The sequence below is a fragment of the Mobula birostris genome, chromosome 2 (genome assembly GCF_030028105.1).
Source record: "Mobula birostris isolate sMobBir1 chromosome 2, sMobBir1.hap1, whole genome shotgun sequence".
Lineage (NCBI taxonomy): Eukaryota > Metazoa > Chordata > Chondrichthyes > Myliobatiformes > Myliobatidae > Mobula > Mobula birostris.
Genome location: NC_092371.1, coordinates 28,087,660 through 28,115,632, shown reverse-complemented (window position 1 = coordinate 28,115,632; position 27,973 = coordinate 28,087,660). Strand labels below are relative to the sequence as shown.

Genomic DNA, 27,973 nt, shown 5'->3' with positions numbered 1-27,973 from the left:
TAAATTGTTTCTTTTAATGCAGAGAGTGATGAGTGTGTGGAATGGACTGCTGGGGACAGTTGTGGAGGCAGATACAATAGGGTCTTTTAAGAGACTCAGGCAGTACATGAAACTCAGAAAAATAGAGGGCTATGGGTAACCCTAGGTAATTTCTAAGGTAAGGACATATTCAGCACAGCTTTGTGGGCTGAACAGCCTGTACTGTGCTGTAGGTTTTCTATGTTTTTCAAGCATTGTGTTAAAGAAAGATACCAACATCAACAGAAAGCAGAACTTTAATGTTTAATTTAAACACAAATCATTTTAATTTAAACTTTAAGATATCTGTGTAAAATAGTCTTACTCCTAATGTGGTGTAAGCAGCAAACTAACAAGGAATGATTACAATAAGTAGTGACTACTGTCACACATTCAGCATCCACATGATCCAATCTTTTAAAACAAACTTTGTACAATAAGGAAATGTGGGGGCCTGCACTCCACACAATCTTTTGCAAATAATAATTTCACATCATCATGAGAAACTGTTGAAAACCCCTTCCAAATTCCTGCTGTGAAACTTCAGACTGCATCATGAAGGCCGACTCAAACTTTTCCACATTATCCACCCAGGAGGGTTCAAGAATATATCCCACTGGAATTGGCTTAGTGTTGGCACTGAGTGGATGCCCAAAAGCCATCACAATGCTTGCCAATTAGAATATTGAATGTGTAAGTAACTTGTCAAAGTGGTGTGCCCTTCTCTATCGTCCATTATTCTGGTAGCTCCTTCCGGGAGGGCATTTCCTCACTACTTCCTTTGGTTTCTTGGCTGCAGATGTCCTGTGAACACAGCAGCTCTCTCATGCTGCAAATGCATCACTCTTGAATCCCCAGGGGATGGTTTTCCTTTTGTGCAGTCTGCCTTTCATTCTGCTCAGTCACTATGTCAAGGTGCATCCCATATTGTCACAACTCTGAAAACTGAACTCATGACCTTTACTTTTGGCAATCCAATGCACAGTCACGTCAGCTGTAGAGGCACAGTTAGTGCTCCATTTCCCAATCCCTCAAACAAATCTTCTGTTCAGTCGTTCTAGATTATCTCCATGCTGTCACAGCATCAGCCTGAATGGTTCATATTTGTAAACTGAATACACATACACAATACGTAATGTACAAGTAGCTGAGAATTGGTCCCATTACAGGAATAAACTGATCCATTGCAGCAGCTTTTGGATTTGTGCTAGTCCAATGTGAGCGTCTTTATATGGAGCAGTTGTTGACTGAGGCTTGCTTCTTTTAGTGTTGTTTCATAGCCGTTACCTTCTCCGGGCCAGATACATAGCAAGGGCCAGCACTGCTCCCAAAGCCATTACACTCATAAAATATTTCATGGCCATCTCCTGTATCTCACGGTTACGAGCAGCAGCATTATTCCCATATAACATCACAAAGGCATCCTGTAGAAAGAAAGTAGACGTTAGCTGCCAGTACATCACTCAATCCCAAACCAATACAGGTTTCGCCCCACCATCCAAAGGTAGAGTGTTCCTATGAAACGGTTCGTAAGCCGGAAGGTTGTAAAGCAAAGCAGCAATTACCATTTATATGGGAAAAATTTGTGAGCGTTTGCAGACCCAAAAATAACCTACCAAATCATGCCAAATAACACATAAAACCTAAAATAACAGTAACATATACAAACAGTAAAAGCAGGAATGATGTGATAAATACACAGCCTATATAAAGTAGAAATACTTCTCTACAATTATGGCCTGCACTGTTCTCCGTAGCGAAAATCTCACACAAGTGCTCTCGGCAAAAACACTGCGCAAGCGCTCTCCAGTAACCTTTAAGCTATGAAGCTGCCAAATCATACCAAATAACACATAAAAAAAAAAACAGCCTATATAAAGTAGAAATGATGTATGTACAATGTAGTATCACTTATGGGAATCGGGAAGACATCGAGCACACTGATGGTGGTGTGTTAGGCTGAATCGTCGAAGGTTGGGGTGGTGCAGTGGCCCCCACCCTCCGGGCAGCGAACCATACCGATAGGTGACGCAATTGGCAATCGCTTCTGATCTGGGCCGACATTTACATGCCAGGCGGCACCTAATTAATTAGCTTGTTTATTTCGGCTTTTTTTTCTTAAAAGATGTGCTCGCGTCCCGGCTACCGTTGCATTCTCCGCGAATTGGTATATGTCCGCGGCCCGGGGGTTGGGGTGGTGGGACACTAGGGTGTCGTTTGTTTCCATCAGGGCAGGCTGGTCATCTTCTTCTATGTATGCCTGCCTCGATGTCGAAGGTCGAGGTTCGTCATCTGCTGAAGACTTGCTTGACTGCTTAGCCTCACGCATTTTTCTATCATACAATTCTTTGTAAGCACTCAAACCATCCCCTAAACCGACGTACCCTTTCAAAAGTAAAGTCGTACTTTATCATTGCAGTGAAAATCTCACGCAGTTGCTTCACGTTCAGTTCCTGGACAACTTCACTTTCGGTCCATTTGCTACTGCAGTCAGTTTCGATTGTTATCCTTTCCTCTTCCAATTGCATCAGCTCTTCATCTATCAGTTCTTGGTCATGGGATGCCAAAACCTCTTCATCATCATCCTCATCAACTTCCACAAGCCAAACTCGCTTTGTCCTTGCTTTGTTCACCACAATCGAAACGCTTAATTATGTCTAGTTTTACACTAAGTGTAATACCCTTACGAGCTCTTTCAGGCTTTTCCGATACCTTAGAACTCATATTGCAAATGGCTGCTCACAGACACGTGTTTAAGCAATGCCGGCTGGAATGCCATTCCGAATCCGGGGGAGGAGCGGCTGCTTGGGGCACGCTCTGCCTTTTTTCTTAACAGTGAAAACACCTTCTGTTAGTGAAAACGGAACTAATGTAGGTCTTTCATAACAGTGAGGTTTCGTAAAGCAAATGCTCAAAAAGCAGGGTCACCTGTAACTCAATTTCAAACCTTATTCGTGAATCCTTGATACTTTTAGTAAAATCCTTTCCTAAACCACACAAAGTTGCATGGTCAATCTTTGCAACACACACACACAAAATGCTGGAGGAATGCAGTAGGCCAGGTGGCATCTGTGGAAAAAGTAAACAGTGAACAGGACAGCAACACACATCAAAGTTGCTGGTGAACGCAGCAGGCCAGGCAGCATCTCTAGGAAGAGGTACAGTCGACATTTCAGGCCGAGACCCTTCGTCAGGACTAACAGGACTAACTAAACAGGACTCCTGCTAAAGGGTCTTGGCCCGAAACATCAACTGTTTACTCTTTTCCATAGATGCTGCCTGGCCTATTGAGTTTCTCCAGCATTTTGTGTGTGTTGCTTGGATTTCCAGCATCTGCAGATTTTGTGTTTGATGTTCAATCTTTATTATAAATTGTACAACACAATTTATTTTCTATATGGATGCAGATATAACAGTAAGACAATTTTTTGCACACATCTTTTTACCCAGAGAAATAATTGATTTATCCCCTGCAAGTTACTCAGACAAAATCAGAATCCAAAGCTATGAAGTGCCTGACTGGAAATAAGTGTAGGTCATAGGAAGGACAGCTCCCCCAAGATGAGTTAATTGATTAGATTTCACAACATTCAATCAGCCTTCATCATCATTCTTCTGGTATTTAATAAATATTTATTTACTAAATTGAATAACATCCTGCTATTGAGGGACATGAACTCTCAACTTCCTAGCTCTGTGTTCAGTCAGAACATGACTGTGCTACCTGCGTCACCAGTTGAATAACTACCCTCAGTGGGGTGGATAGGCACACCAGTTATAGCACAGTGACTTATCCCAGCAAGTTAGAACAAGGAATGAAACTCCAAAGCCAAGCACAATAATGAGCTTCACTTGGAAAAATATGTGTGAAAGCTGCAGCTTTAAGTGTTAATATATCCAGACAAATGATGCTGAAGAAAACCTGGCAAACTCTCATGAGGGAGCCTTGTTCCTGAAAACAGTTATCATAAATGAGTCACTGTGTGGATTGAGCCAGTAGAGTACAAAGTCACCAGGGCCAAAACAGCTTTACACCTCAAAAACCAAATTCAACAAACTGCAGTACATGACCGTGAGACTAATGAACCTAGTTACTTTCATACAGAGTGTGTGGTACTGCTTAGGAACTGTTAGGCTTTTGGAATATTCACCATCTTTAACATGCCTTTACACCTCAGGGGCATGATGAATTTGTGCATGCAATGCACAAGTGGTAGAATGAGACTGATGACACCTTGAGACGGAGGTGTCTCTTGGCCCACAGTATCTGCTCCCCCATTCAATCATGGCTGATTTATTTTCCCTCTCTGTCCCATTCGCCTGCCTGCTTTCATCCAGTAACATTTGATGCCCTTAGTAACCAAGAACTTATCAACCTCCGCTTTGGTGGCATAGTGGCATCAGCGCAGGACTGCGGGGCGGGAGTCCTGGGTCCTGAGCTCGAAGCCAGCCGGCTCCCCTGCATGCCTTTCATCCGTGCTGGGTTACGAGCTGGTGATCTCTTTGGAAACTCACCCGGCAGAAGGCAATGGCAAACCATTGCTGTAACTTGCCTCGTACGCGGTTCCCCACTACGTCAGAGTGATGTGCGAGGAAGTCGTCCACTAACTGGAAAAATTCCGGAAGCGATGTACCTACTTTAAACGTACCCAAATAAATAACAACTTGGCCTTCACAGTCGTCTGTGGCAATGAATTCCACAGATTCACCACCCCTTAGCAAAAGAAATTCCTCCTCTTCTGTTTTAAAGGGACATTGTTCTATTGAAGTTGTGCCTCCTGGTTCTCAACTCCCCCACCGTAGGGAACAGCCTCTTCATGTCCACTCTGTCTAGGCCAGTGGTCCCCAACCACCGGGCTGCAAAGCACGTGCGACCAGGTCGTGAGGAAACAGTATGATTTGGCGATACGAAACGATATGAGTCAGCAGCACCTTTCCTCATTCCCTGTCACGCACTGTCGAACTTGAACACCCCCCCCCCCCCCCCCCGGGTCGACCGGTCCGCAAGAATATTGTCAATATTAAACCGGTCCGTGGTGCAAAAAAAGGTTGGGGACCCCGGTCCAGGCCGTTCAATATGTGATCAGCTTCAATGAGATCTCCCTTTATTCTTCTAAATTCCAGCGAGTACAGGCCCGGAGTCATCAATTTTTTTAAGACAAAATAAACTTTATTCACAATCTTTCCATACCTGGTCAGTGCTTTCCCTACTGTTCTAACATGCTGCCACTCATGCGGCTCTCTATGATTTTATATTATATTCTACATATTATTGCAGGGGCTTCCTCCCCCCACACGGCCCCTCCCTCTCCAGCAGAAGAACCCTAAACCATGGTCCTTCCCCACCGAGCCTTTGTGTGTCCCTCAGCACGTACTCCCGCAACCTGAAATGTGCCAGTCAGCACTCCTCCACAGATATCTTGATGTGCTTGAAGACCAACAAGTTTCGGGCTGACCAAAGAGTGCCCATCACCGAGTTGATGATCTGCCAACAGCACCTGATTTTGTCTGTGCCTGTGTCCCTGGGAACAGCCTGTAGATCAAAGAGTCCTCTGTAATGCAGTTGCTTCCGATGAAATGTGACATATCTGTGTTCTTCATCTTCCTCCACACCTTCTTCACAAAGAGGTGAGTTACTGTTTCTTCCCCACTACAGATAGCCCGCAGACAACGGGTTGTGGGGATGATGCTCTGGGCATGCGGGAAGGATCTGACTGATACGAGTACATAAATACTTAAGGGCGTTGAGGTCAAGGAGGAGGAAGTGTTGAGCTTCCTAATGAGTATTAAGGTGAATAAGTCCCTAGGGCCTGATGTGAGTTACCTCAGGTTATTGAAGGAGGCAAGAGGCAAGATTACTGGGCTCTTGACCAGTATCTTCGTGTCCACTGTAGCCACAGGTGAGGTCCTGGAGGACTGGCGTGTGGCTAATGTTGTACCTTTATTTAAGAAGGGAACAAGGGAAAATCCTGGGAACTATAGTCGGGCAAGTCTCACACCAGTTGTAGGGAAATTGCTGGAGAAAATTCTTAGGGATAGGATATATGAGCATTTGGAAACTCATGGCATAATGAGGAAGAGCCAGCATGGCTTTGTGCATGGCAGGTCATGTCTTACCAACTTGATTGAGTTTTTTGACAAGGTGATGAGGGTAGGGCAGTGGATGTTGTCTACATGGATCTTAGTAAGGTTTTTAACAATCCAGAAAATTAAGATACATAGGAACCACGGTGAGTTGGCTGTCTGGATTCAGGACTAGCTTGCATGTAGAAGACAGAGGGTACTGGTTGAAGGGACTCATTTGAGCTGGATGTCTCTGGTTAGTGGTGTTCCGCAGTGATCTGTCCTAGCACCACTGCTGTTTGCAATGTATATAAATGATCTGATGAAAGTGTAGATGCTAGGTTGGTAAATTTGCCGATGATACCAAGATTGGTGGAGTTGACGCTAGTGTAGGGGACAGGCAAAGAATATAGCATGATATAAATTATTTGCAGATATGGGCAGAGAAATGGCAGATGGAGTTTAACCCAGATAAATGTGATGTGTTGTACCTTAGTAGGGGAAATGCAAGGAGACAATACACTGTTAAAAGCAAGATCCTCCACAATGTTACTGAGCAGAGAGATCATGGGATCCAAGTTCATAGCTCCTTGAAAGTGCTACACAGGTCAATAAGGTGGTTAAGGCGGCTTATGGAATGCTTGCTTTTATTAGTTGAGGCATTGAGTTCAAAAGTCAGGAGGTTATGTTGCTACTTTATAAAACCCTGGTTAGGCCACATCTAGAGTATTGCATACAGTTCTGGTCACCCCACTATAAGAAGGATTTGGAGAGGGTGGAAGAGGTTTATCAGGATGCTGCCTGATTTAGAGGGCACATGAGTGGCTGTATAAACTCGGGTTGTTTTCTCTGGAGTGCCAGAGGCTGAGGTTTACAAGATTATGAGAGGTAAATATAGAGTGGACAGGGGGTATCCTGTCTCAACGTTGAAGTGTGTACAAACGTAATACCAGAGGGCGTGCATTGAAGGTGAAAGGGGGTAGGCTCAAGGGCAAGTTTTTCTTAACTCAGACTTGGCTACCTGGTATGGGGGGTACAGGCCAATACATTACAGGCTTTTAAGAGATGTTTAGATAAGCACACGCATGAAAGGAAGATGGAGGGATATGGATTTGCTTTTTAGCTGATTCAGCACAACACTGTAGGCTTAATGGCCTGTCCCTGGGCTGTACTCTGCTATGTTCTATGACTGGGAGGGCCTCTATCACCGCCAGCCGGGATAGTTCTTGGTGCCTGTCGGTGAGGCCTGGAGATGAAGCATTCTGCAGATGGCCTGAACAGTCTGTTCAGGGAACCACCCCACTGTGACCATCACGTCCTTCTCTGCAGGACATTCCGTGTTGACCACTGCCTGATGCCTTGAGGTCAAAAGTGTTGGTCTGCAAGAATTTTTTCCACGAAGGACATTGCGTGGTAACGGGGTAAGACCCATCCTTCGCAACATCGGGGACAGAACCTCGGCACATAGTGGTACTTGGTGCCCACGTATTTAGATTCCTCACACAGCCTGATGCAGCCACACACAAAGGTGCTCATCAGGGTGAGGGCGACACACATAAAAGTTGCAGGTGAACGCAGCAGGCCAGGCAGCATCTCTAGGAAGAGGTGCAGTCGACGTTTCAGGCCGAGACCCTTCGTCAGGACTAACTGAAGGAAGAGTGAGTAAGGGATTTGAAAGTTGGAAGGGGAGAGGGAGATCCAAAATGATAGGAGAAGACAGGAGGGGGAGGGATGGAGCCAAGAGCTGGACAGGTGATAGGCAAAAGAGATACGAGAGGATCATGGGACAGGAGGTCCGGGAAGAAAGACAAGGGGTGGAGTGGGGGGGGGGGGGGAACCCAGAGGATGGGTAAGGGGTATATTCAGAGGGACAGAGGGAGAAAAAGGAGAGTGAGAGAAAGAATGTGTGTATAAAAATAAGTAACAGATGGAGTACGAGGGGGAGGTGGGGCATTAGCGGAAGTTAGAGACGTCGATGTTCATGCCATCAGGTTGGAGGCTACCCAGACGGAATATAAGGTGTTGTTCCTCCAACCTGAGCGTGGCTTCATCTTTACAGTAGAGGAGGCCGTGGATAGACATGTCAGAATGGGAATGGGATGTGGAATTAAAATGTGTGGCCACTGGGAGATCCTGCTTTCTCTGGCGGACAGAGCGTAGGTGTTCAGCAAAGCGGTCTCCCAGTCTGCGTCGGGTCTCGCCAACATATAAAAGGCCACATCGGGAGCACCGGACGCAGTATATCACCCCAGCCGACTCACAGGTGAAGTGTTGCCTCACCTGGAAGGACTGTTTGGGGCTCTGAATGGTGGTAAGGGAGGAAGTGTAAGGGATGTGTAGCACTTGTTCAGCTTACACTGATAAGTGCCAGGAGGGAGATCAGTGGGGAGGGATGGGGGGGGACGAATGGACAAGGGAGTTGCGTAGGGAGCGATCCCTGCGGAATGCAGAGGGGGGGCGGGGGGGAGGGAAAGACGTGCTTAGTGGTGGGATCCCGTTGGAGGTGGCGGAAGTTACGGAGAATAATATGTTGGACCCGGAGGCTGGTGGGGTGGTAGGTGAGGACCAGGGGAACCCTATTCCTAGTGGGGTGGCAGGAGGATGGAGTGAGAGCAGATGAACATGAAATGGGGGAGATGCGTCTAACAGCAGAGTTGATAGTGGAGGAAGGGAAGCCCCTTTCTTTAAAAAAGGAAGACATCTCCCTCGTCCTAGAATGAAAAGCCTCATCCTGAGAGCAGAAGCGGCGGAGACGAAGGAATTGCGAGAAGGGGATGGCGTTTTTGCAAGAGACAGGGTGAGAAAAGGAATAGTCCAGATAGCTGTGAGAGTCAGTAGGCTTATAGTAGACATCATTGGATAAGCTGTCTCCAGAGACAGAGACAGAAAGATCTAGAAAGGGGAGGGAGGTGTCCGAAATGGACCAGGTAAACTTGAGGGCAGGGTGAAAGTTGGAGGCAAAGTTAATAAAGTCAACGAGTTCTGCAAGCGTGCAGGAAGCAGTGCCAATGCAGTCGTCGATGTAGCGAAGGAAAAGTGGGGGACAGATACCAGAATAGGCACGGAACATAGATTGTTCCACAAACCCAACAAAAAGGCAGGCATAGCTAGTACCCATACGGGTGCCCATAGCTACACCTTTAGTTTGGAGGAAGTGGGAGGAGCCAAAGGAGAAATTATTAAGATTAAGGTCTAATTCCGCTAGACAGAGCAGAGTGGTGGTAGAGGGGAACTGATTAGGTCTGGAATCGGGGGCCAGGGAACTTTTCTTTTTCAATCTTTTTATTAATTTCAAAATATAGAAACAAAACATAGCAATAATACAGATATGAGATGTATTGTTACATTTAAAAAAAAGAGTAATTGCAAAACCAAATAGTGGAAATTACCAAAACTCCCATACATGTAGAACTGATCACGGATAATATAAAGCAAAAAAGGAAAAAGACAAAAAAAAAAGAAAAAACCCATCCCAAAAAAAAACAAAAAAACAACTAAACTAAACTAAAAGATTTGGGCAAAACTAACAACTTAAAAATGGAAAAGAAGAAAACCTCAGCATCGACGCCTCCATTCCCCTCCAACAACAGTACAGAGAAATAAAACCAGTTTGGAAATGATCAAATTACATCAAATGAAAATGCTGAATAAATGGCCTCCAAATTTTTCCAAACTTAATAGAAGAGTCATAAACTGCACTTCTAATTTTCTCCAAATTCAGACACACCATAGTTTGTGAAAACCAATGAAATACTGTAGGAGGGTTGATCTCTTTCCAATTCAACAAGATGGACCTTCTAGCTATTAAAGTAAGAAATGCAATCATCCTTCGTGATGAAGAGGTTAAATTATTTGAGTCTATCATTGGTAGTCCAAAGATAGCAGTAATTGGATGAGGTTGTAAGTCTATATTTAGGACCGTTGAAATAATATCAAAAATATCTTTCCAATATTTCTCCAACAAGGGACATGACCAAAACATGTGAGGTAAAGAAGCAATCTCAGACTGGCATCTGTCACATATTGGATTAATATAAGAGTAATAACGAGATAGTTTATCTTTGGACATATGAGCCCTGTGAACTACTTTAAACTGTATCAACCTATGCTTAGCACATACAGAGGATGAATTCACCAACTGAAGAATTTTTTCCCATTTTTCAGTCGGTATATTAATCTCAAGTTCTCTTTCCCAGTCAGCTTTAATTTTATTAGAGGCATCAGGACATAAATTCATAATTTTATTATATACAATTGCTATTACACCTTTCTGAGAAAGATTTAAGTCTAAGATTTTTTCCGAAGTGTCCATTGGATATGGGTGTGGAAAATTAGGAGAGACAGTAATTAAAAAGTTTCTAATCTGTAAATATCTAAAAAAGTGAGATCTGGGTAAGTTATATTTATTAGAGAGTTGATCAAAAGACATAAAACAGTTATCCAAGAATAAATCGCGAAAAGATATTATACCTTTGGTTTTCCAATCAAAGTAAGCTTGATCCATCATGGAAGGTTGAAAAAGAAAATTTGATATAATGGGACTTGCTAGAATGAATTGATTAAACCCAAAATATCTTCGGAATTGAAACCATATACGTAAAGTATGTTTAACTATTGGGTTATTCATTTGTTTATATGATTTAAAAGTAGTAAAAGGAAGTAAAGTTCCTAAAACCGAACCCAAGGAAAACCCTTGTAATGAATTAGATTCAAGATTTACCCAATGAGGGTTTAAAGATGCGTCCAAATCTTGTAGCCAAAATTTTAAATATCGAATATTAATTGCCCAATAATAGAATCTAAAATTTGGGAGGACAAGTCCCCCCTCCTTCTTGGATTTCTGTAAATATCTTTTACCTAACCTAGGATTTTTATTCTGCCAAATATATGAGGAAATTTTTGAATCTACATTATCAAAAAAAGATTTTGGGATAAAAATTGGAACCGATTGAAATATATACAAAAATTTAGGCAAGATGATCATCTTAATAGCATTAATCCGACCAATCAAAGACAAAGAGATTGGGGACCATTTGGTAAATAAAAGTTTAATCTGATCAATTAAAGGTAAAAAATTAGCTTTAAATAAATCTTTATATTTTTTGGTAATTGTTATCCCTAAATATATAAATGAATCAGTAACCAATTTAAATGGTAAACGTCCATAAATAGGTACATGCTTATTTAAAGGGAATAATTCACTCTTACTAAGATTCAATTTGTAACCAGAAAAGTTACTAAATTGAGCTAACAGATCTAAGATAGCAGAAATTGACTTCTCCGGGTTAGAGATATATAACAACAAATCATCTGCATATAATGATAGTTTATGTATTTCATTTCCACGGGTAATACCAACAATATTTGGCGAGTCACGGATAGCAATTGCTAAAGGTTCAAGAGCAATATTAAATAGTAAAGGACTAAGAGGGCAACCTTGCCTAGTACCGCGAAAAAGACGAAAAAAAGGAGATCTATAATTATTTGTACAGACCGAGGCTACCGGGGAGTAATATAACAATTTAATCCAAGATATAAATGTCAAATTAAAATTAAATTTCTCAAGAACATTAAATAAATAAGGCCATTCAACTCTGTCAAAGGCTTTCTCAGCATCGGGGGGGGGGGCCAGGGAACTTAAAATCATCGAAAAGTTTAAGAGCGTGAGAAGTGTCACGAACATAGGTAGGAAGGGATTGAACAAGGGGGGATAAAACTGTGTAGAGGTATGCAGAAACGAGTTCGGTGGGGCAGGAGCAAGCTGAGACAATAGGTCGGCCAGGACAGTCAGGTTTGTGGATCTTGGGTAGGAGGCAGAAACGGGAAGTGCGAGGTGTGGGAACTATAAGGTTGGTAGCAGTGGATGGGAGATCCCCTGAGCGGATAAAGTCGGTGATAGTGTGGGAGACAATGGCCTGGTGCTCCTTAGTGGGGTCACGATCGGGGGGTGGGGGGGGGGTGTAAATAAGATGAGGTATCCGCGAGTTGTCGCTGTGCCTCGGCAAGGTAGAGGTCAGTGGTGAGGGCGATTTCAGCCCCCATTGTCCAGGGACCCGTTGTGACCCATCTGACCCGCTCCATCTTGGTTCCCCAGATGAACCCCCTAAAGGCAGCTTGGGTGATTTTCGAGCTGAAGCAGCAGGGAATGGGCCACACCGGCACCAAGTACAGCAGTCCTGACAGCACCTCACACCTGATGACCAGGTTCTTCCCAGTTATCAGGAACGAGCACCCTCTCCACAGTCCCAGTTTCTGCTTTACCTTTCCAAACTACTCCAGCTAATTCTTGTTGCATGCCTCGGCCTCTCCGAACTAGATCCCCAGCACCTTCATGTAATCAATTGGACCTGATGGTGAAAGGGACACCGGATCGGTCGGGCCAGTTGTCGAAGAGCATGGCTTTGCTCTTCATGCGGTCAAGCCTGGCCTCTGATAGAAACTCAAACTGGTCACAGGTGCTGATCATTCTGCAAACTGACCTCTGATCTGAGTAGATGGTGATGTCATCCATGTACCAAATGCTCCTCAGATGTTAACCCTTTCATTCCTGACATTCTCATGAACCTCCTCTGGACCTTCTCCAACGCCAGAACATCCTTTCTTAGATAAGGGGCCCAAAACTGCTCGCAAAGGCATTTCCTGAGCACACCATCACCAGTCTCCACTCCAATTCACACCAGCCCAACTTAGACACAGATCCCCAATCCTTCATTATGACTACATCAAAATCATCCCAACTGCACTGTGGGAGTGACATCAACACACAGGTTACAGCAGTCAGAGCATTTCACAGACCAAGTGCAAGAGCAAAGTGGGATAAGTAATTGCTGGACTTGGCAAGGACTGCACCTCCCAACAACGTTAAAGCCTTCGAAGTTCTGTTCCAGGCTTTTACACTACAAACAGGCAGTTGAACGACTGATTGCCCAGAGGCGCTGCATGGCTCCAGACCACTAAAAGACTGCTACCACCAATCTAGTTAATTTTTAAATTGACCTCTAAAATGAGCCAGTTAGTCATTTAATTGAATCAAAATCTATTTTAAAGCACAATTAAGACAGCCAGATGGACCATTTGGCATCAAGCAGATGAGGATATGGCTTAATGGTCCCAAGGCTATTCAACTTTGTAAAGTTCCCACTCATATTTAGTAAGGTTAGTTTAAATTGGGAGATCTGTGCTCAAAGAAGCAGAACCCCAGTGCAGGGAATCATATCATATAGACAATGTCAGGTTCCTTTGTCATTGCTGAGTACATCCCAGTGCACTGGAGTGGTGCAGTGGTACACAGACAGGACAACAGAATGGAGTAGCCTGAACCTTTCAAACTGGTTCCAAACTAATGACATCCAAGCATGAGGACAACAAAATTTCCTCCCGATGGCCTCCTCCTGCAGACAAAATAGCATTCATCCACACTGAGCAACGTTTGGAAGAAATATTGAGGGCAATGGTAAATCATCTACTCTAAATGGGCAAGGTGCTGAGCCAAGTGCTAAAGGGCAAGGTTGACAGACCGTACCCTGTGACAGGTGGTGAGTGAACCAACATGCAGGATAAACTTACTTGACAGTATCCTTCTCAAAGTACATGTCAAAACCATATCCATCCCAAGCAGCATTGAGGGCAGTGGTCACCACCATTTCAGTACAGAGGAAGTCTTGGCACTGAGAACATCTGTTAATTGTTTCAAAGGCGGCCTTTTCAAAATAGATCTGGCAATCTAAAGCTGGGTGTATACGAGGCCTTCAGTGGTAGAACTGGACATCATTTACAATCTTTAAAATTGTGGCCTGGCTTAACCCTCGATACCCAACAAAGCATCCAACATCAGTTCAATGAGTGCAAGGGAAACCTAGGAATGGGCTTCCACTCTGATAAAGTTACAACACGGGTCTACATGCATGACAAAGCTGAGCATCGCATAACCAACAGGACAAATCAAAACTCTTGGCCCTGCCACATCCACGTGAATGATGTGCACAATTTTCAGTCACTGCTGGGAGACCTCCTTGAATCACTGCAGTTCTTCCACAGTACTGTTGGGTAAGAATTCGGAAATGGCAACCTTAAACGACTGGCTATATACAGTCCTGTGAAAAAAATCTTAGGTATATAGTGCCTAAGACTTTTGCACAGTAGTGATTTGTCAATCTGGAGCAGAGAGTGAGTTTGTAAATCTGGTGAGAGCAAAAGACATTGGGAATGGTGAGGCTGTAGCACTGTGGGAGGGGTGTGGGACAGATGGCAGAGAAGGAGTGCCAGGGCGGGGAGTGATGCAAGTGTAGACACACCCAGCCCTGAGACACCAGGCAAGGTCATCTGATTCCAAACAATTGGTTTACTGATCATTACAGAATGTTTCTCTGGTGTTCCCGCTGCCTCCCCTCTCCCTTCCTATTTCCCAACCATGATTCCCTTCTCCCTGCCCCCTCCCTACTCTCAGACAATAGAGACCCATAATCGGAATCAGGTTTGTCATCGCTCACATCATGAAATTTATTTTCTTTTTCTGCAGCAGCGCAGCACAATACATGAAATTATTACTGTACTGTGCAAAAGTCTTAGGCACCCTAGCTCTATATTAGATTAGATTCAACTTTATTGTCATTGTGCCAAGTACAGATACAAAGCCAATGAAATGCAATTAGCATCTGACCAGAAATGCAAAGATTTACAAAATAACTGCAAATAAAAATTAAGTGCTACAGCACACAAATATAAAAGTACTGAGACAGTACAATATGGGTGCAATACTGCTTAGCGCTGTGATGTGAGGTTCAGCAGGGTCACAGCCTCAGGGAAGAAGCTCTTGCTGAGCCTGCTGGTGCGGGAGCAGAGGCTCCTGTAGTGCCTACCAGATGGGAGGAGAGTAAGAAGTCCATGGTTAGGGTGAGATGCATCCTTGATAATGGTTTTCACCCTGCCCAGGCAGCGTTTATGGTAGATGTTCTCAATGGTGGCCAACTGGCTGCCAATAATCTGCTGGGCAGTATCTATAGACTTAAGACTTTTGCACATTACAGTAGATTCAAGTTAGGGGGGGGGTAAGAGATCTGGGGCCGGGGATGGGTGCTGTGCATGGTGTTCCTTGCCTCAGATGCCCTTGTGCTTCTTATTGTAGAGGCTGCAGCTTGGGAAATGCTTTTTGGAGTAGAACAGTCAAATAATTGCTGTGTTTGCTAGATGGTATATACTGTGTTACCAATAGTGGGAATGATTTTGGGTAGAGAATGGGGTATCTGTCATATGCTCCGCTTTAGCCTGTGTGGTATTTGGGTTTTCAAGTGTTTTTGGAAGGTGAAGGGTATGGCATAACACTTCTGACATGCCTAGCAGATGGCGAAATGGCTTTGGAGAGTCACTCAGCACTGGAGGGTCTCTGAGCAGCTCCTTTGTCAGAGTATTTGTGTACGTGTTACAGATGAGTTTCCAGTCCATGGTGACCTTTAAGTTATCAGTCAGTGAAGGTTGAGCCTATATCACTGGACATTTTATTACTTGAAATAGGTATCATTTGGCACTTGTGTGGTAGAGATGTTACTTGCTTCCAAAATATAGTCAGCAAAACTAAAGGCTATGAAACACAGGAATTAGCTACAAGGGTTAAAAAAAAAATTCATTTTAACAGACAGGAAGAAGAGGTACATGGGAAATACTTGTTTTTCCATACAGGAAGTTGTCAGACAGTTAGTTCTGCAGAATTTCAATGCTGAGACATCACTATCGCCAAAATGTTTATGTGCTAGTTAAAACTTTAACACTTGTAGAGGATACTAAACAAGTAAATGGTAAGAAAAATAGTAAACTTGTAGAGAAAATATATATAGTCTAGCAGAGTGGATGGATAAATGGCAATGAAAATTATAGAAAAATGTGATAAGAACACAAACATCCAAAATAATGAATAGAGCAAAAAGACAAAATTGTGAGTTCTAACATATCTGTAGAACAAAAGCAAAAGGCTGGCCAAAGATTTACAAGATCACACTACAGTAGATTGGGGTAGAGTAACAAGTGATCGCATGAATGGGCACAGAGGTGAGAAAGTCTAGAGGACTGATCCACACACCAAGTTCAACTACTATTATGGCAGCCAGGGAATTTATTGTACAGATATATTCATCTTTGAAAGTGACAGGATACACTGAGATTACTTGGCAAAGAAACCAAGATCCTGATCTTCATAAATACAAGTTAAAAGTGCAAATACTGGTATGTTTATATTGAATCTTTAACATCAAAAGACTGTCAAGCTGCAAGTAGAGTATTGTGTATATTTCTGGTCTCCATACTCTAACAGGCACACAATGTACCCAATAGAGGTCTGATATTAGGGAAAATTTGCTTGAATTGCTCTAGGTATGAGGACTCTCAGCTACAAAGCTGTACTGGAGAAGTCAGAACTATTTCTTCATGGAACAAACAAAATGTCAGGCAAAGATTTCATGGATGTATACAAGATCACAATATACTTGCTTAGGGGTACAGTAACAAATAGTTACATGAATGGACATGGAGGCCAGAAGTTGGAGCATTGATCTAGATTCACAAGTTCAACTCCTATCATGGCAGTTAGGAAATTTAAATCAACTTAATGTTCTATCAGTTAAAATAAAACACTGAATTCAGTATCTGTAAACAGAATTACCAGATGGTCAGTGAAAAGCTTTCTGGTTTACTCATGGAAAGTTAGGCCTCTAATTCTAAAAACCCTCAGAGAGAAATGTCTTCTCTGCAACCTATCACGTCACCCCTCCCCCGTCAATTCCTTTGGACTTTTGTTTCATTAAGATACCTCTCATTCATCTAAACACCAAAGAGTAAAGGACCAACTTGTCCAACCTCTCTCCATAAATCAGCCCTTCCTTCTAGTGGATCTTCTCTACACTACCTCCAGTGCCAGCAGGTTCTTCTTTTAATACAGAGAACAAATGCCCTATGTAGTGTTCTAGATGTAGCCACATCAATGCTCTGTACTAATGCTGACCCTGCCACTGACAACCGAGTCTCTTGTGGACATATAATGATCAAAGAGAGAAGCTATGGCCATATGGGAATGGTTCAAGTGTTGTGAAACATCTAGGTGTTTTTTGCAGCACTGAGTTTTTTTTTGGAGAGCTGTGGTTTCCTTCGTGGTGTCCTTCTATGACACATGAGCAGAGACTTTAGCAAGTTCTAGAAATTTTTGCAGGTCTTCTGCTGTTACCCTTGGGTTCTTTTTCACCTCCTTCAGCATTGCCCATTGTGTTCTTGGCGTGATCTTTGCAAGATGCCCACTCTTAAGAAGAGTAGCAACAGTACTGAATTTCCTCCATTTGTAGACAACTTCTCTTACTGTGGACTGATGAACACTCAGGTCCTTAGAAATGCTTTTATAGCTTTTTCCAGCTCCACACATCTCCACAATTCTTCTTCTAAGGTCCTCTGAAAGTTGTCTTGATTGAGTCATGGAGCACAAACAGATCTTGCTTGAGAAGAGCGGGCTCTGTCAGTAACCTGACTTTGTGTGTCTTTTTTTATGGGGCAGGGGACCTCTAACTCACACTTCCAATCTCATCTCATTGACTGGAACACCTGACTCCAAATAGCTTTTGTAGAAGGCATTACCCCAGTCATTCACATAGATTTTTGAACCTAGACTGTGATTGTTTAAATGGTGTACACAGAATTGATAAGAAGTACAATTGTTCGTGTGTTATTAGTTTAGGCACATGGTGTATTATTGTGACTTAGGTAAAGATCAGACATTTTATGAATAATTAATGCAGAAAACCAGGTAATTTCAAAGGGTTCACAAACTTTCTCTTGCACCCAACATTTATTTGCTCCACAAGTCTGAGGCCATTACCCCAAGTCCACTACCCCAACCTTGATGTTCAACAATTACAATTGCCATGTCTCCCAGCATCAACATCTCAGAGATTATTGACTAGAAACTCAGCATGATCAGCTACACAGATTCTATAGCAACCATGGGTTGGGTATTATGTGATAAATAGCTCAATGAAACGTCAAAGGCATCATCTATGAGGCTCAAGTCAGGAGCAGGATGATATGGTCTCCATTTGCTGGATGAATGCATCCCTGACAATATTCAAGATGCTCATCAGCATCTGGTACAAAACAGTCCATTTGATGAGCACCCCACTTCACTGCCATAAACATATATTCTCTCTACCCCAGTGCAGTGCACATCATTTATAAAAATACACTGCAATTACTCATCTACACTTTTCCAACAATACCTCCCAGTCCCAAGAGTCCTATCAAGGAGTACAAAAACAGGAGGAATGAAACCACCCTCGTTGTCCATCCTGACTTAGAAATATCCCTGTTATGCCTTTGTCAACACATCGAACTCCAGAAAACCCATTCCAACAGAGCTGTGCTTGCACCTTTGCCCCACAGCCTGCAACAGTTCAAGATTCAAGGTGATGGCCTGCCACCTACAAGCAAACAAAATGTGAGTAATGCCAAAAGCTGCTCACATCTTGATGAGTGTAGAAGAGTGGTCAACCATGTCTTTCAGAAGGTCAATGAGGGAAAATAATTTGCTTTGCAATAAAGAAACAGACTGAATTGATCTGCAAGTTACCATAGCATTCTGAGCTGAACTGACTCCATGAATTAAAAATATGCACAATGATCTATGTGCAACAACTAATAAACCACTGGAGCAAGAACAACGAGAGTGCAAATATTTTGTATTGCACTCATCCTTGTATGAATTGTCTGCTGCTCTGCTGGACATTTAGGGTCAACAGCACTCTATTTCAAAACAAAAGGGGTTGGTAAATGTGCTGTGGTCCCTGCTACTGTTTATGGGACTCCAAAAGGGAGTTAACAGTAGTTCAAATGTTTTGGAACAAAAACTATTTCTATAATACAATAACAAAACTTTGAAATAGTTTTCACATTCCAGGATCCACCCAATCCCTGCTGTGCTTAACAGTTGACTCAGACAGGCACAGCTTATCCTACCTCAACAAGAATGATGTTAATTCAATGGTTTTTATAATTTTCTGTTAGAACTGCCACTTGAAAGCAGGTTTCAATTTATTTCAGAGGTCAAGCAACAATACTTGCTGCACAACTAGTTATCCCAGTTATCTGGGACAAATACTATCCTGGAGTTGTTCTGCTCAAGCTAGGATTGAACTTTATGTTTGACAAGTTAGGTCAGGAAAATTTGAAAAAGGGTATCCAAAATGAACCTTGCACAGAGCCTTTGAGAGACTGGACGATCTACGATCGCACAGCAAGTCTGTAGGAAACCGATAGCTACTGGAGAGAGCAGCCTTAACACTTGATTGTCAGTAGGTCACGGCAAGTCTGATACTAGTCACATTTCTCAAAGAAAAAAAACGTTCCTGGAATCTTATCTTTCTAATCAAGAACCATGTACAAATATTCTTCTTGTTATCAAGAGAAATTCAGGCATTTCCTTGAAGCAAAAAAAAAAATCGGGCACACCCCAAACATTAAATGAAGGGATCCCTCACTGCCAATTACTAGAGTGCTGCACAAGTTTCCACATGGATTCCTTCTAGTATTTCACTGCAGATTCTATTATGGTCTGCTCCTTCACTCCTTGTCCAACTCCCTGAAGTTCCACTTCCCATCTCAGTTGACATCCTACACTTGCTTGCCAAACCTAACTCTGCAATGATGACCTCCTGTAGATCTGCTCCAATTAACCCCAACTTCATGAAACAAATCATTCTGCAGATCTATAATGATTCCTTTTTCTATCCAAAATACCAATGAGTTGTATTGACTCTGTTTGAAATATCCTACACCAATCTTACTGATTCAAAGCAAGAACCCCAGAGTGGCATGATTTTGCACAGGTATTTCAGATTTGGTATAATCAAAATATTTGGTTGTTAGCCAATAAAATTAATAAGTTGGAGCATAAAATCCCACATTGGAGCACCAGGAAGGAATTCAATCAGCTTCCCAATCAGAGGTATTAGAGATTTAAACGCATCTGTGGGGATACAGGCATATTTGGCTCTTTTAATGTACTGTAAAACTAGAATTTTGATAAATTCTACTTCAGCAATATTTACAGAACACAGAATTAGCACTCTTATTTGAAGCAAACTTCATATGCAAAGAACCCTCACTAAACATGGATATCTACTGCAGATCTGAATGATTTCAAGTTCCCATTCCTAAGTTTTGTTTCAGTTTACTGCACTGATGGCTCTAACTTTCGTTATTTCCCAAAATATCTTTTGCTTCTGTTGCTCTCTCCCCCACCCACTCCTACTCTAAGTTAGGTTCTACCAGCTGAATGCAAAGAGTATAATGCAATGACATCTCCAGAGCAATGCCAGAAAAACAGCATGGTGTCATTTCCAGTTAAGCAATATATGAGTCAATAATACATCACAAACCTAAAGTCATTTTGAAATATTTCCTAGGCTTCTTTTATCCATGTCAAGAACTTTACTGTCGCATTGGAAACAAGATGATACAAAAGGATCATTAGATATTTGATGCTGTTGTGAAAGATCTGAAAGAGTTGGAGGCAAAAGGTTCAAGACTGCTCTGCCATTCCAATTAGTTAATAAAATACTAAAAAAAATGAAGAATTAAGATTCTATTGTTGAAATCTAACTCTACCAATATTCTATGCTTAGCAAAAATCCATCACAACTATTAAATAGTATGTTCCACTGATATACAAGTAACCACTTATCCGGCATCAATTCATTTTGAATGCATGATGAGCACAAGGAAATAATTGTTGGCCTTTTGTGAAAAATCAGCAGTCTTGATTGAAATAATTAAGTCCATCATTACCATAGTTAATATTGTTCTGTACTCCTGGCAAGCCACACATCCAAATGCAAGTTCCTTCAACTCTTTACCCTATATCTTTAACTGCTGGCAATGACCCTCACATTGATTACTGCAGCACAACTACAATCCTTCTTTTTCGAGAACACTTGGAATGACCGCTTCATTTGTCCATTTGAACATTTTTAATTGGATCGAAGCCCGCAATTAATCAAGAAGATGTAATGCTTCATAAGACACAGGAGCAGAATTAGGCCTCTTGGCCCATCAGGTCTGTTTTGCCATTACTTCATGGCTGATTTATTATCTCTTTGAACCCCATTCTCCTGCCTTGTCCCCCCATAGCCTTTAATGCCCTGACTATCCAAGAACCTTTAAATATACGCACTGACTTGGCCTTCATGGCCATCTGTGGCAATGAATTGCACATATTTACTATCATCCGGCTAAATAAATTCCCCCCTCTTTTCTGTTCGAAATGTACGTACTATTTCAGAGGACGCAGTGCTGGGTCCAGCAAAGAAAGCATGGCAGCACCTCGACTTCCATAGGCATTTACAGGGATTTGGCATGACATCTGAAATTTTGACAAACTTCTTTATATGTGCAGTGGAGAGTATTTTGACTGGCTACATCACAGCCTGGTATGGAAACACCAATGCCTTTGTACAGAAAATCCTACAAAAAGCCCAATACCTCACAGGTAAAGCCCTTCCAAACATTGAGCACAACTACACGAAACACTGTTATAGGAAAGCAGCATCCATCATTAGGAATCCGCAGCACCCAAGTTATGTCCTCTTCTTGCTACTGCTGTCAAGAAAGTAGTACAAGGGCCTCAAGACGTACACCACCAGGTTCAAGAACAAAAGGGGATAACTACACTCAACATCACTTGCCCCATCATTGAAATGCTCCCACAATCAAACTTTCAAGTACTCTCCATCTCATGTTCTCATTATTTATTGCTATTTATTTACATTTGTGTTTGCAGTTTGTTGTCCCCTGCACTCTGGTTGATCTTTCATTGATCCTGTTATAGTTACTATTCTATAGATTTGTTGAGTATGCACACAAAAAAAAGAATCTCAGGGCTGTATATGGTGACATACGTGTACTTTGATAATAAAATTACTTTGAATGTCCCTCTATTCTGAGGTCCTAGACTCACACAATATAGGAACCATCCTCTCCACATCCAGTCTAGGCAGTTCAATATCTGACAGGTTTTAATGAGATTTCTCCCCTCCCAATTCTTCTAAACTCCAGCGAGTACAGACCCAAAGCCATCAAATAGGCCCATGTTAACCCTTTCATTCCCAGAATCATTCTTGTAACCCTCCTCTGGATCCTCTCCAATGCCAGCACATCTCTTCTTAGATAAGGGGTCGAAAACTCCAATTGCAGTCAGACCAATGCCTCAAAGCCTCATCACATCCTTGCTCAAATATTCTGGTCCTCTTGAAATCAATGCTAACTTTGTGTTTGCCTTCCTTACCACTGACTCAACCTGCAACATAACCTTTAGGGAATCCTGCACAAGGACTCCCAGGTCCCTTTGTTTCTCTGATTTTTCAATTCCCTCGCCATTAAGAAAATAGTCTACACCATTATTCTCCTTCTACCAAAGTGCATATATTACTATATAATACACTATATTCCATCTAACTTCTCTGCCCATTCAATCTGTCCAAGCCCTTCTACAGGCTCCTTGCTTCCTCAACACTACCTGCCCTTCCACTCATCTTTGTATCATCTACAAACCTTGGCCACAGTCATCCAAATCACTGACACATAAAGAGTGGTCCCACCATTTGTCACTGAAAAGGCCCCCTTTATTCTGACTCCACATCCTGTCAATCAGCTAATCTTCTATCCATGCTAGTATTTTTTCTGTTTAGGCTCGTATCTTGTTGAATGGCCTCACGTGCGGCACCTTGTCAAAGGCCTTCTGAAAATCTAAGTAAACAATATCAATTGACTCTCTTGTCCACTCTGCCTGTTATTTCCTCTAAGAATTCCAACAGATTTGTCAGGTAAGATTTCCCCTTCAGGAAACCAACCTGACTTTGGCGTACTTCATTATACCTCTTCAAGTATCTTCACCTAGACACTAGCTCCGTGTAGGCACATCTTCTCCTGAATTACATTACCCTGATTTCAGGAACAATGACATATTCACTCTTAACTTACCTCAGCTTCTGGTTACATGTTCTAAATTTATAGCTCCCTTCTATCACACCATTGCAAGTTGAAGTATTTGTCTCAATTACCTAGGCAAAAATTATAATCTGTAGTTTCCTGCATAGTTTTTAAATTAGTAATATACATTCTATGGTCACTTCATTAGGGACAGGAGTGGAAACTGGTGTGATCTTCTGCTGCGGTAGCCCATCCACTTCAAGGTTCGACAGGCTGGGCATTCAGAGATACTCTTCTGCACACCATGGTCGTAACAAGTAGTTATTTGAGCTATTGTCACCTTACTGTTGGCTTGAATCAGTCCGGCCATTTCTATCTGATCTGTCTTATTATCACGGTGTTTTCGCTCACAGAACTGCTGCTCACTGGATGTTTTCTGTTTCTCACACCGATCTCTGTAAACTCCAGAAACTGTGTGTGAAAGTCTCAGATTTGCAGTTTGAGATACTCAAACCACCCCATCTGTCACTCAGACCACATTTTCCCCCATTCCAATGTTTGATCTAAACAATAACTGAACCTCCTTTCTATGTCTGCATGTTTTTACGTATTGAGTTGCTACCACATGATTGGCTGATTAGGTATTTGCAGTAACGAGCAGGTGTACAGGTGTACCTAAAGTGGCCATTGAGTGGAAAGTTAGGAACTAATTCCTGTTGTTTAGGAACTAATTTGCTCAATTATTCTTTCCTGCATTCCCTCACTAAAATACACACCATGTGCAAAGCATTCAGTCTTCCAGCTCAATAATACTACTTGCTATTAAAAATGTTTCCACCTTCTCAAAGCAGGATGTGAATGATTCACGACTTGTTTTACATCACTGATTTGCCATGCAATACCAAAGATGATGAAACAATACTTTACACTGGGACACTACCTCTTCTATTAAGTATGTAAGCCACAAAGTTTCTGTGATTGCTAAATTTGTCCACTGCTACTGGCAATATTTGCTCATCAGGTCCCATTTCATCAGTGTTGCAACTAACAGAAATACACATAGATTTGACTCCAACCAAATAAGTGTGGTATTCTGTACTTTCAAAAGAATTCAAGACCACAAAAGGAATCCAGAAATATTTAAACAATCAGAGATTTGTTTATTGAAGAAGCATAATAAAATCCTGCAGGAAAGCATAAATATTCAGGATAGGTACCTAATGCACATCAACAGTGCAAAGAAATCAAATAACTTACTGGGTTAATCAGTGAAGGATTTTTGAAGATACTGCAAAAGACAAATTGCAGTGATTGATTAGCCATATTTGAAATTCCAAGTACAGTTCCACACCCAAAGTAACAACGGGTCTCATTATACCTAATTGTTTAATAATTTGTAGTTACCTGGAAGCAATTTAAATCCTGTGGTCTAATTAGCCAGTTATGACTCAATCGAAGCCCTCCTAGCTACAGAGATTGTATGTTTAAGGATCACACCAGGGGATAGAACCCAAAGGAAATGTGGTCTTGTTGCAACTGTATGATACTTTGGTAAGACCACATTCAGAGTATACAATTTTGTTTTATTTATTCAAGGATATATATTGTTCCAACGGAGATACTTCAACAAAACTTCAAGTCAATTCCAGAGATGAAATGTTTGTGATAGAGCTGTACAGGATCAACACTGGTTTAGATAACGTAGATGTGAGCTATTCCATCAAGTGTGTAGTTGAAGGATCAAACGGTACAAGTTTAAATTCTTGAGTAAAAGGAATGAAAACATGAGGAAAAAAATTTTAATCTTATTCAGAGCAATTATGATTGGGAATTCACTGTTTGAAGGGTGGTTGAAATACAGGCAAGCTATGCTTTGAAACAGGTACTCAAGATAGAATAGTTTGCAAGGCAACAGGAAGACAGGAGGGAAATAGGATTGTTCAGTGAGCTGACATACTGCAATGGGCTGATCATTGGAGACCTAGGGCACAAATATGCCAGGAGTACTGGCAAGTCCACTGTGAGGCAAGCAAACGTGCACTGAGACCACCTGTCAAAACATCAAACCCCACCCTGAGCTCACCCAATGTCAAATCAACCCAGAAACAAAGCACCTAAATCATACAAGAATATTATCCTGCCTAAAGTTTACTTAAAAATATCATGGACCACACACACACATCAAATGAAGAAGCTCTCGGAAGAGCCCAAGCAGTTAGATCACTCATACCAACAATAAGAGAAAGACACCTCAGATTCCTGGGACACATCATGCGGAAAGATGAACTAGAAAAACTCATACTCCCTGGAAAGATCGAGGGGAGCAAACCTAGAGGAAGACCTCAGCTTATGTACAAAAGCCTAAACAGATGGCTACACATCGAGGAAATGAAAGTCATCCAAAGAACGAGGGATAGCTCTATATGGAAAACCATGGTTACCAACGTCCGCATCGGATATGGTACCTAGAGAGACAAACAAAGCTGACTGAAACCTGTCCATGGCAGCTTAACTAACTCAATGACTAACTGAAGAATGACAAGAATTTTAAACAGACTTAGGATACAGAGAGTGTTTATTCATGAAACAGTCTGATAATGCAGAAATACCAGCCTTCTGTGAAGTGCAGGGTGCAGGGGTTCAGCAGTCATGCAACTCCAACACAACTGCATGTAGGGAATGCCAGCTCTACCATTCAGCCACCCCATACATTCAGACCTGTATAGTACAAGGAAAGCACTTAATGCAGCACTTCACCAAATTCAGTGCTCAATAACTTTCTCATTTTAAAAGGAATAGTGCAATAAAAATCAGAAAATCCGCAAATTCTTGATTCATCTTTGTTCACATTCACAAATATGTCTCACGCTTAATGTGATGCTTCTGGCAATATTAATATTGCTATTAAAACATTTTTAATGCATGTTCTCTGCCATTTGCACACTCATTTCCCCCTCTGCCATTCAGAATTAAAAATTAACGGTATGGCAGAGTAAATGGGTAGTTGATGGATTGAGTCATGAGGTTGGGGACAAAGTATCAATGCGGTTTGATAAGGAAAGTTCAGAGGTAATGAATCCTTTCCTGGATTCGAGATTGTTTATTGTCATTCTTCAGTTTACGGGTGTGAACAAGAACAAAGAGTGTTACTCCGGATCCGATGCAGCATAAGAGACACAATAAACACAAATAGGATACCTAGAATAAGGTCACGGAATCAGACACATTAAACGTTAAGAGTATATGATGACTGAAAAGGGATTAAGTATACTGGGGCAAGTATCCAAGAAGGAAACCTTGGAAATAGATATTCTGCTTACTAAACTTAGTGGGCAACTGGGTGAGGATAATGCGAGTAACAGACCGTGTGAAATGGGATAAGGTCAAAAGTTCAGGTGGTCGAACAGAACAGGAAAGGTTCACGAAAATCAACTACGTTGCTTTTGGCCGGGGTTTAGGGCAGGGAAATTGTACATTGGAACAGATTACGAGACAGTTGGGATAAGGGCGAGAGTCCCGAGGTTTCCTCGGCCATCCACTGTGTTGGAGACAGAGCCAAGCGTACTGCGTGTTGGGGACGAATGAAAGGATCGAAAGTCGGAGGGGCGGGTGCCTGTGCGCTCGGATGAATGAAGTCCGCCGCCAACCCTTACCCAGCCTCCCTCTTGTTGGATCCACGGCTCCAGGTTGCTCTCCAGATAAGTGCTCATCCAGTGGGCGATCCGCCGCACCAGTGCACCCATCTCCTTCTCGGCACACTCCACACACAGCGCCGCTCCGAAGCAGAAGAAGGCGACCAGACGGCCCCAATTGACGCCGTCTCGGAACAACTCGCCCACCACCTGCTCAAAGCGCCGGTAGACCGTGTCCGGGGTGACGCGCAGCTGCGCCGACAGATCGCTGAAGGCGCGGCGGTAGCGCAGCTCGAACTCCTCGGCCGCCTCTCGCAGGGCCTGGCAGGTGCGCTCAGCCTCGGGCCCACCGTCCAGTTCGGCGGCCACCCCGTCGGGCTGGTGGTCGGGCTCCGCCGCGCCATCCTGTTCACACAGCTGACTCCAGCTGTGGCCTCGCTGCTGCAGCTTGTAGCGGAGGAAGTCGGTGACCAGCTGTCTGCTGCTGCACATCCTGCGGCCTCGGCCCCTCACACACTGCGCATAGCGCACACCACAACGGCCCGAATGGCTCACAAGGCACCGAGGACCACGCCACAGCTGCGTGGGGGCAGCCCCTCCCGCACCATCAGCGCCGACGCGCCCACTCCATCCGCACGACGACGTCGCTGTCGGTGCCCCCGCCCCCGGCCCCACCCTCGCCCTCCGCGGCCGGACCGCGCCCAATCCCGGTCGTCCGCCGTCCGCAGTGGCCACGCCCGCTCCCGCCTCTCCGCCGCCGCTGGACCACCTGCCGCCAGCAGGCTCCGCCCGCTCTCTCGTCGCAGCCAATGGCCGCCGCAGGCTCGCCGAGCATTGTTACCGCTCGACCAATCCCGAGCACCCGTTGCCGATGGACCCAACCTCATCATTGTCTCCCCACTTACCGCTGGTTCAGTGCTCCCTCCAGGTAACCCGCATTCCTTCTGTTCCTTATCCCCCTCTCGCCTTATTTAGTTTATTGCCCTTCCTCCACCTGGTTCCGCTTGCCCACACTTTTTCAACTCTGCCCACTATCCCTCTCCTCCACACAAGTCCTGTTCGCCTACTGTTCTACCCTTATCTGGTTCCACTCAACGCCTTTATTTCATATCAGACTCACTAATTTGCGGTCTCTTGTTATCTCTGTTTATTACCTCCCAGCCTCCATTGCTAACTCCATCCTTCCCCTCCCCACTTTCCTCCATCAACTCCTCATCGCCTGAATCTATCTATTGTTTATCGGATCCTTGCCTACCAGTTCCCTTTACTACTTGGTCATTTCCCATTTACGCTCAGTCCCAATGCAT

General features: G+C 43.1%; 1 protein-coding gene across 2 annotated transcripts; it reads right to left on the bottom strand.

Annotated features, from left to right (window-relative positions):
• Positions 1-259: 259 nt before the first annotated feature.
• Positions 260-27,313, bottom strand: bcl2l1 (BCL2 like 1). 2 transcript variants are annotated; one of them, XM_072239129.1, is made up of 2 exons: positions 26,688-27,313; positions 260-1,442 (listed from the first exon to the last, which is right to left on the bottom strand). In XM_072239129.1, the coding sequence occupies exons 1-2, from the start codon at positions 27,156-27,158 to the stop codon at positions 1,302-1,304; spliced, it is 612 nt and encodes a 203-aa protein (XP_072095230.1). In that variant the 5' UTR covers positions 27,159-27,313; the 3' UTR covers positions 260-1,301. The 2 variants fall into 2 exon arrangements, with proteins under 2 accessions (XP_072095230.1, XP_072095239.1); XM_072239138.1 differs by lacking the exon at positions 260-1,442 and adding an exon at positions 24,174-25,752.
• Positions 27,314-27,973: the final 660 nt, after the last annotated feature.

Coding starts and splice junctions, on each gene's coding strand:
- bcl2l1 (XM_072239129.1), bottom strand. CDS start 27,158: ATGTGCAGCAGCAGACAGCTGGTCACCGACTTCCTCCGCTACAAGCTG. Junction 1,443..26,687: donor TCCAACAAGAGGGAGGCTGG/GTAAGGGTTGGC, acceptor TTCTTTCTACAG/GATGCCTTTGTGATGTTATA.